General features: G+C 30.9%; 1 protein-coding gene across 1 annotated transcript in view; it reads left to right on the forward strand.

The window, feature by feature from the left end:
- LOC121119046 (post-GPI attachment to proteins factor 6) overlaps nucleotides 1-8,330 on the forward strand; it is a 136,206-nt gene extending 127,876 nt beyond the window's left edge. The window contains exons 12-13 of the mRNA XM_040713663.2: nucleotides 4,091-4,301; nucleotides 7,249-8,330. Coding sequence (XP_040569597.1) covers nucleotides 4,091-4,301; nucleotides 7,249-7,529 — 492 coding nt within the window. The 3' untranslated portion in view covers nucleotides 7,530-8,330. The remainder of the gene's footprint in view (nucleotides 1-4,090; nucleotides 4,302-7,248) is intronic.
- Nucleotides 8,331-10,618: the final 2,288 nt, after the last annotated feature.

Below are 10,618 nucleotides of genomic sequence, written 5' to 3' on the forward strand. Positions count from 1 at the left end.
TTTTTTTTCACCTTTTTATCATTAGTTCAAGTAGTACGAAATATCTTAAGGACCGGCCAAAGGACTGATCGGATCATGGGGCACTATATAAAGTCCTCCCCTTGACCGTCTTTCATAGGGATAGACAGACAAACTTTATTTTTTTGCTATAAAATATGAATCTATACTAAATTGTTCGTTCGTGCCTTCAAATCTGCGAAAACAATTTACATTAAATCAAGAGGAACAACACTTTTTCATAAATTATTAAAATAATTTTGACTTGTATTGTAAGGATATATTCAAAGTTAGCCGCTTTTAGTCAAATAACATTAAGAAAAAAATGAATTTCCTTTAATTTATATTTAAGGTGAGCGTTAATATAGTTTTTATACTTACACGCACTAAAATGGTAAATTTATTAACCGATAATACTTAAATATTATTTTATACATATATATGTATTTTTGACACTAGACCGGCTCAAAAATGAATTTGTGGATTTGTTATTCAATCCAAACCAGAGTTCTTAAATATGAAGAAATTAGCATTTTGATGAATATTTGATTAGGGATATTTCGTATGCCATCAAAATGTTTGGCAAGTATAATTAAAAAGCTATCAAATAGCTAAATAAAACTAAGGTTTTCTTTATTTTTGTTATGAAAAAAAAGTAAACCATTGATTTTTTGACCTTTCATTTTTCAAAGTATATATAAGATCTTTGATTTTTTTTAAATTTTAACGAAATAAAGGCAGAGCCTTTATATTTAAAAAAAATAGGTTGTGGAAAATTCCTGTTGTTAAGAAGAATTCTGTCTTTTATAAAAATCATAGTTTCATTTATACAGTATTTTTTGTATATTTATTATTTTGATATATACTAAGTTAATAGAAATACAAGGTTATACCATAACGCTTTTCCGACTTCCACTACACTTTTTAATAGTGACGTCAAAGAGTATATACAGTTACTATGAATCATATAATTTCTTGTATTATATATTGTTAATAAACCGTTGCTACACTCTATAACTTCAAATCTCTTTCTGTCTAGCCCAGATTACATGATAGTCAACCCTTGTATTTCTATTATCCTTGGATATATAATGAAGTTTGTTTGTGTATGTCCTTTATGAGTGTATTCTATACCAAAAACACAAATACTAAAAATTTGGAGCTGAACATGAAGAGATAAGGGGTTGGACTATAAATCAAAAAGTGACTTGCGTCATAAAAAAACCATACGAATAATGCGTTTTCGAAATTTATTAAAAATAAAAAAAGTTTTACGCAAAAAAAATGTGTGAAAATTGTATTTTCGTTTTTTTAGGTGCAAAAAGAAAAAAAATATATTAGAAAATTGATTCATAGGTCAAATCAAGTTTGTAAAAAATTCTGGAGATTCGTTTGCATAGAAATTAGATGTTTCACTGAAATATTTTTTGTTTTTTTTTGTTTTTCATAAAATGTCAATTTTCAATTTTTAAGAAGAAATGCAACAAAACGATGCATTTTGGATATTAAGTAATGGACTTCAACATTACAATGAATATTATTAACAATTTCCAGAGCATTTTAAAACATAATTTTTGCAATATTTGCAGAAATGAATAAGTTATCGAGTGTTATTTTTGTTTTACTATATTATTATCCATAACTTTTTTGTTTTTGGAAGTACGAAAAAAATATAGATTTTTTATCTCTTTACAATGTTAATAAATTCTAAATTAGTGGAAAAAAGTTTTTCCGAAAATTAATAGAAAAATTAAAAGGAGGGATTCTCATCTAGACAATTTTTTTATGCCTATATGTTGGTATGTTGGTTGATGTATCATTAGACTAGCTACAATCAGGGAGGAGGATCGAAGGAAATAAAAAAGTGCATTGGTAGAAAGGACTCCGATATCGATCCTCAATTCTACTTTGAGTCCAACAAGGAGAGATGATAGCTTTAGGAAATAATTAAATCATATTCAGATTACAAATACAAAAAGTACTTCCTACGTTCTAGATCCTATTTTATACTGCTCTAAAGACAACTATTTTTAAAAGGCATTCCTTCTTATCCTTTTTGTGAATTAGTTGAAACTCACAATGTAGGTCACACATATTTTTTTATTATCCTTTTGAAAGCAGATAGAGAGTTCAAATATTTACTTTATATATAAATATATATGCTTATTTTGGGTTCTTTTTTAAATTTGATTTATGTCTTTTTTTTTTAAATGACGTCATGAACTCTTCTTTGTATTCTTATGGATCCACCTTCCCTTTTGTATCCCCTTTTAGTCTATCAGTTTCGGAAAAGGAATACTACAAGTGACAGGGTGCACAAATCAAATTGGAGCATTTTTTTAAATCTTTAAATTGTCACTGAGGCCATATTTATTGGCGAATTTACTTAAAAATTAGCTTGAATTGTACATATGAATGGTGAGAAAGAGTGCATTTGATGTGTCCGTCACCAACATTAATCCTGACTGGAATCAGAAGGAGAAGCAGGTATTTCCTTGGCATATTGCTAATTGTCTCCTTGATGGAGGAAAACAGAGAGTCCCTTGATGGCATGTGATGTTTGATTGTTCTTAGATTAAACAAAGTTACTTTGAGGGCCTCGGTGTTCGGATGAAGGACACTGTAGGCCTTCCCCTCGACATGTACCCAAAAGGCATATTGGAAAGGGGTTGGCATTAGGGCTGTAGGTGGGCAAAAGTGTCAAAAAAAAAAAAAAAAGAGAGTTCAAAAGATCTCAAAAGACTCATTCAAAAAATTCTTGGAACGGGGAAGATGGGGTTTCTTCATTTCTGTTATCAAAAATTGTCTCTTCGCTCTCACAAGCCTCTTCCCACCAACTTTTTAGACAGTTTTTTCTGTTTTTTTAGATAGTCTGTTGTGAAACCCCCAGATCGCTTGTATGGGACCTCATGGACTTGAGGGGATTGGTCTAAGATGTTTTCTTTGACTCCTCCGTGTCCAGTTTGGCCTTTTTGATATAGACCGTGCAAGGAAAAGAAGAAAAAAAAATAAGGAAGAAATAATTGATAAATGATAATAAAAAAAGAAATAGTCAATGTGTTATAAATTATCAAGCTTCAATCACGCAACCTGTTGCTATGGAAAAAAGCCTTTTTGAAAATAAATTCGTGTTGATCAACTCGTATGAATTTAGCATAATTATAAAAATATAACATAGTTGCAATTTTATATAAAGATTACGTGGTATTTTAAGTAACTATTCAATTTTGGGATAATATTTGAAATCCCCAAAAATGATGGATTGACTGAATGTATACAATTCAAAATCAAGGAAAAACAAATGATAGGTAAATCATACAGATATTATTTTCCTTTTTCTTTTTCTCCTATCTATACTTAATTTGATTGAGATACAACAGTAAATTTCGAACGATAATATAAAAACATAAAAAAGCGGCAAATAAAAAATGCGTCAAAATCTCCTCGACGTAAAATTACCAGTGGAAAAATGTAGGATGATAAATTACCAAAAGCAAAAATGTTTGCAACAAAATAATCCCCCGTTGAGGATTTATTTGTATTTGCTTTTGTCATCGAGCTTTATTAAATTTAATTAAATACATATTTTGCCTTTTCCTTTTGATTTCTAAGATTCTTTTTTTTTTTTTTTTTTTTTTTCAATGTGAGGACTGAGCGTAGAGATAAAATACATAATGATACTAAGCAATAGTGAGGAAAATTCTGTAACATTACGACAGCAGACAATATAAAAAGGATAGTTGACTAAAACAATCGAAAACATATTATTTCCCGCTATAAACACTTATCAAATTAAATGCATAATTTGTATAGGATTGTTCATTACATCAACCTGTACATCATTAAACCAGGTGGTTAATAATTTATATACGATATACCTACATATAAACTATATTGTACCACGTTAGAAATGCCAACTTTTGTGTCACGTAGTTATACGACCAGAGAGATAACTATTGGAAAAAATAAAAATTAGGCCTTTTACTCTATTACTGATGATATCTTTGATTCATTTCCTGAATATTTAGCCGTATGTAGTTTTATATTTGATTAATTTTCCTGTGTTTTTTTTTTTTTTCTCTTTTTTTTGCAGATAACGCATTGTACAAGTGATCGAAGTTGCTATCCGAGCATCAAATACACGTGTTGTTTCTTCCTTCCGGGCATCTCAGTTGTAACAGTAGGGATCCTGGCATTTGTCTTCCTAGAAAGGGAGTCCAACTATCATTTCGTTCACTCTGCATGGCACTGTTCCATGGCCATTTCTATTTTGTTCCTTCTACCTCAAACCCCTGGAGAAAAAGGTAAGAATGATATATGTATATTGTATATATTTTTGTGTGTACAATAATTATTAAACATTTTAGTATGGAAAACATATTTTGTGCTCTCTTGAGTCGAAAATTATTTTCCATAACACTTAATTAAAGCTATGTACGTATAGGGGAACCTTGCACACTCTACAATGAATAATTGTATACAACTATTTTATTTCTATAATTAGTTACTGAAAATTTTACATAAATACTACTGAATATCTTAGGAATGGATAAATAAAATTATTCAAAATGTTCGACTTTTGAACAAAGTACAGCCCTGAGTTTATTAGGCAAGATATCACAGTAGGCATAGGTCAATTTCTTGGGAATGTGGCCCATTTCCTAATTAGGGAGGCTTTCAGTACATCCAAATTTAAGATTGAACTTCTCCTCCGAAATGTACTAGATTTCAAATTCCATAAGATTCAATTTCGGACTGGATAAAAGATAAAAGTTGTTGTCTCAAAAGCTAAGGAAATGTGCCTCATTCAACTTTTGCATCATATTGGATGTGTAAGAGTGAGCACCATCTTGTTGAAAGGTCTCTTACCTAAAGTAGGAATTGGCTCATGGCAAAAGGCTTTTCTTTGGGATGGTGCCCACGTACTTAATACTGTTAGTCTTGATTCCCGGGGTCACAAAGATAATGAACATCTTAGTGGACCTGCTGACGACACTCTATACCATCACTGATTCTAGTTTGTACATTTAATAGATCCTATAGGGTGAATCAGATGTTGGTTTTTTTTTTTTTGTTTTTTTACTGAAATCCAATCCTTTTAAGTGGTTGAATAGAACCTTGACAGAAAAAAATACTTTAAGAGTCTTTTTAGCCGAGATAAACTTCAAAAAACTCAGAAATGTATTGCTTCTGTTTACTCTCTATTCTTTCTTATATGAAGGCTTAGACATTATGGACAATTGATTATTAATTTATCACAAAAAAATTATATTGTTAATTGTTTACCGTATTTTGGGTCCACCCTGTACAGAATAGGGGAACTCATATTTTTATTATTGTGTCTTACAAGGGTAGTAAATAGTAGTTTAACATATGTAGGAGTTTGTAGCTACTACCTATGTACTTTTATTTTAGCTCATTGAAGCGGAAACTCAGTAAAATTGATGGAGCGTTTATGAACACTTAATTTTTATTTTTTTGTGTAAGTAGTTAATAAGTAAAAAGTAAATAAATAATTCGCAAAGAAAGGTGAAGAGTTGAAGAAACTCAAATATTTTTTTTCTGAAGCAACGGTGCATAAATTTACTTTTATATATAATTCACTATTTGTACTCATACATAATTGGGAATGAGTTCTCAAATTTGAAAATTGAAGGTAAATTATTGAGGCGTATAAATTATGAAGTGATATACATTTTATGAACATAAATACCTTTGCTTGCTTACTTAATCATTGAGACAAGTAATTGTACGTAAAGATAGGTCGGATATACATTTTAGGGTCAGTTTTGATATTTAGAGGTAAATATTCAAGTAAATTTCGGATACCCAAACTGACCGAAACTAAAAATAGACGGATACTTCTAACGAATTTTATTAACATTTTACCCGAAGTTCAGCCATTAATAAAATAGATCCAGATAGAGGTTATATTTTTACTCCGTACTGATATGCTATGAATTTGTTATGTGGATCCTTCATAAGGACTGAAGACTGAAGTCCGTGCATCTCAGTCCTGTATATCAGTCCTAAAACTTATAAAATTCAGTCCTTGATGATGCCACTTAACTTTATTTCTTTTTTTTTAGTCAGTTCTAGTACTGACAGCCCAGGGACCGACGGTCTAAAGGAACAGTCCTAAAACTGGACTGGACCCATTAAATAAGGACTTACACAATATTAATTACTGATTCTGAAGCAATGAATAATCCAATGTTATTACTAATAGAACATAATCATGGGTTATTATTATAATTATTCTCCTAATAACGTTGGACACGTCGTAACCTCTATTGTATCACACAACCACATGTGCAAAAAGAAACATAATTAAAGCCCAAAATCTATTGGTAGTTAGTCAATTCTTTTAACTATGAAACTATTATTCAATAATAGTTGATTAGAGTTGTTCGATAGCTTTGAATCAAACATTTTCTTTTGGAAGGATTGTAAATTAAACGAATTGGAATTTTGGACTGCTTTGATTTATTATTTTTAATTTATTTTAGAATCCTTCTTTTTCTTTATTTAAGTATATCCTTCCACACAATGATAGCTTTCATCTACTTTTGTAGCCCTTCAAAGTGTTAATTAACCGAATAACTCGAAAAAGTAGTGTGATATAGTAAAGGTTCCACACATGAATAATGCAATTGTTAAGGTAGATGTCGCTCTATGCACTAATCAAGATAAATAAAGATGCTACGGTTAGTATAGGTGATATCTTTTAAGCAATCACCTAAGCTTTTTAAGATCCGTAAAACTTCGAATACCCATAGCTGATTCGTATCTCGGATCTTTTCATATTTGGGTCCGGGTTCTCGACCCGTTCTACCTCTAACTGTACCTTATATGTATGTATAGAGATGATATGTTTCTAATGAACAAATTACCTTTAATAATTAGAGAAGGAGAAAGGGTTGTGAGGTGTACTCTTTATTCTTATTTGTTCATTATTTAATAGGTCGTCCAAGTGTTGATTTCTTCATCTGAAGTATGCATGCTAGCTTATTTTTGGTTTAAAATATATGAATAGAAATATAGTTATAATAATTTCCCAGTAATAATTATATTTTAAATGTAGAAGGTTCGTCTCTGTATGGCAGGAATTCATTTTCTCCACCAAAAATCATATAACAGTAGTACCATTTGTCTCACTCCCTCTCCCTCCTCCCTCTCTTTTTCCTTACAAACTGCTCTACTCAATTATGCATTAAAACCCCTAAATATTCTTATTCTTTTTTTTTTCAGAAGAAAAATACACCGTTCTCGACACGCGGATCAGTGGTGGAGGTGTTTCTCTCGGCCCAGGATCCTCAGCCCTCAGTTCCGGCTCTTCGTATCCGACAGAAACAAGCTTTAAACACTATGTTGACAGTGGATCCGACTCAGTACTTGACGTCACCTCCGGGCGAGTCAATGGAGGTGGTTCCGTATCCATGCCAGGCACGCTTCTTCGAAGCTCACACAAACCCTCCTCTCTAGTGGATCACCATCATCGCCGGCATCATCATCCACATGAACCCTCCTGAGATACGCTCCGGCGTGTTCATTTCGAAAAGAACACGCCGGGTGGCTCTGAAACTCCCTCTATCAACACTGCCTCTGAGGAAATTGACGGGGGAGGAGCACGCGTTATCATCAATAGCAAAGGCGTGAATAATAATAATGCTATTAGTAGCAGCAATGTTCCTATTAATAGCAGTGGAATGATGGAGAACGAAATCCATGCGGATCCCCCCTTAAATGACATTAATTAAACAAATCGGTGCAATAAAACGTTTTCATTTGTCGTTTAGTTATTACCTTTCATACTTTCTTATTTCCCAGCCAATCAAACGACTCATTTGTACATAATATATAGATTTATCAAATTCACTTTCAAGTGAACCAAAAAACGGAATGGTTAATTTCGTAGTCTTATTTTAAACGTTTTTAATTATTCGAAGAAATAGAAAGCCCCCCCCCCCTTGTTTAGATTGATAAATACCATGTAATACCTACTCCATGCATAAATTAGAAGATTTTTTTTAAATGAATAGATACTTAGTTAAACAAAGTTATAAAACAATTAAAATACTTTTTAAAAGTTGCCAAAGAAAAACATTATTATAAATTGAATACATTCTCATATTTTATACGTCTTGTCAATAAATACTTAATAAATTATTATTATCTTATTTTAATGATTAATGAATAAAAATAATAATAAATTTTGGAGATAAACAATCTACTTCGTTTGCCATACTTTATTTTTAATTTCTTTAAAAACAAAATGAATAATGAATTTAAATAAATTGAATACTGAATGAATAAAAAGTTGTAATTCTGTCTATATAAGCATGTTATTTGTTACTATTCCTATGAGACTTATGATATGATAAAAAAAATAATAATATATTTAACTTTAGTTCCTTATTTCATTAGGGGATAATTAACTTTACATTGAGTCCTACAATTTTAGTCGAATTGGACGAAAAAAATAATTTGACGTGACGTCAGCATTGTTGATGACACCATTTTGGGAGCCCCAGCAACCAAGTTTTAAAATAAGGAAAACCCTTTTTTGATTAATATTAAGGCAAATAGTGAATTTATTTGTATAATGTTAAGTTTTATTATATACCGGGTAAAAACTTGAAACTTCCACGCTTGTATCATATTGATTTGATAAGTTTTGTATTATGAAATTAAAACTATTTGTAATTGTATAGGTAACCATTTATCTCAAATATATTAAACCGGACAAGAAATGTCATCGCAGCAAGATTCAATGCTTATGACCTCAACTCTTCTTCGTGTATGTCACACTCCACCAGAGGTGGCCAGACTAGAGGGGAATGGCATATTGGGTCATCTACAATATTAAGATGAGGCTAGACCACAACGAGACCATAGAAAAAAATGGAAACATCCCATCATTAACTGGGATGCACTCAAGGACACCTCAGACCTGGTTCCTGGAGGCTTACAGGCTCATGGTAGCCATGTACATTGATGTTTTCAAGGCCAACCTGCTCCTCTGGGTTCAGGCATATTTCCCGACAGAAAAGTCGTCATTTAGCAAGATAGTGTCCCCGCTCACACTTCGAAAAATTACTTAGACCTTGTCAACAAACAAGAACAGAATAGAATCAGTCATACAGTCCAGATATCAATCCCTCAATTTTCTTTCTGCACACTATACATCAAGAGGAGGGCCTTTAACATCTGTCACCCAAACATTAAAGCCATGAAGGCCTCCATCGACGAGTAGCCATGAAGCTGAACTTCATTAGAAATACTTGCAACTCTTTTTGCAAGAAGCTTGTCGCTATCTGTGAGGCCAATGGTGGCCGAATAGAATAAATGAACATGACATTGGCCAAGTATTCGAAAAAAATATTTTTGTATTGGCTATTTTCTTTATTATTTCCAAGTGTGTAAGTTTCCAACCAGGTATATGACCCTAAAATGTAATATAATAAAAATGGTACTAGAAAAATTGTCCGTGGAGGATAATTGCCTGAAGAAAAATCGACAAAAGTGGAATATTGTCACCAAAAAGCCTATTTTTTAGATAGCATTGAACAGATGAAGGTATGTACTTATAACTAAACCTATGAAACTCATGAAATTGCATGAAATCCACGATTTTTTAATTAAATACAATTTAGTTTTTTGAAAATGTGTTTGCTTTGTTTACTGTTATTCTTATAAGGATTAATTTACAGTACTAACCTTCTAATAGCATTATTTATTTGCCGTTTTGAATAACCTTTGATTTAAAATATAGGTGGAGGGTTAAAATTCATATTTCTCTGACAAAAACAATCACCTTCTATATTTTAATTAACAAATTTATAAAGGAGACAAGATTCTCAAAAAATGTATAGAATGTAAAAAACTAAGTTAAATACATGTATGTATCAATGGTTCATTTATTCCAAAGCCTACTTATATTAAAATTTTCTACGTTGAACATAATTTGTCAAAATATTGTTTTTCCTCAAAACAGTTTTATTGTAACAAAAGAATGTGATTTTTTATTAAATAATATGATAGTTCCACTTAAAATGATTTGCAGGCTATTTAATAACTTTGAAGTACCTAAATATGTTGATGAATCTTTAATAAAATCGAAGCATTGCTATTAAAAATGAGCTTTGAATATAAAAAACTGATAGTTTTATTTGAAATTACTCAACATTTGCTTTGTCAAACGGAACCAAACAATTTAAATTTGAAAAATTAAACTCTCAATGATTGATACAGATTTCAAATAAAAACTATGGAGAAATTTAATTGTTCCGCCCAAAAACAATTTCCTTGCACAATTTTCACAGTATCATTAAAATATGTTATTACATAGTTAAATAATCTTATTTCTATAGTGTAGACAATCAACTAATGATTAAAATAAAAAGAACAATACATTTTTCTCTAGTTAATATAGTAAAATATCAACTTTGAGCTATTTATAGTTTAAAAAGAGCAAATTCGAATTCAACCAATCAACGTTAAAGTAACTGACTAGGAGAATAGATGCAGAAACAAATGGTAATCAAATCCTTGGTGTATTTTTTTGATAGCAAAGTAACGCCGTGTAGAATAATGAATACATTTGTTAGGCATAAATTAA

This window comes from Lepeophtheirus salmonis, chromosome 5, assembly GCF_016086655.4.
Source record: "Lepeophtheirus salmonis chromosome 5, UVic_Lsal_1.4, whole genome shotgun sequence".
Taxonomy (NCBI): domain Eukaryota; kingdom Metazoa; phylum Arthropoda; class Copepoda; order Siphonostomatoida; family Caligidae; genus Lepeophtheirus; species Lepeophtheirus salmonis.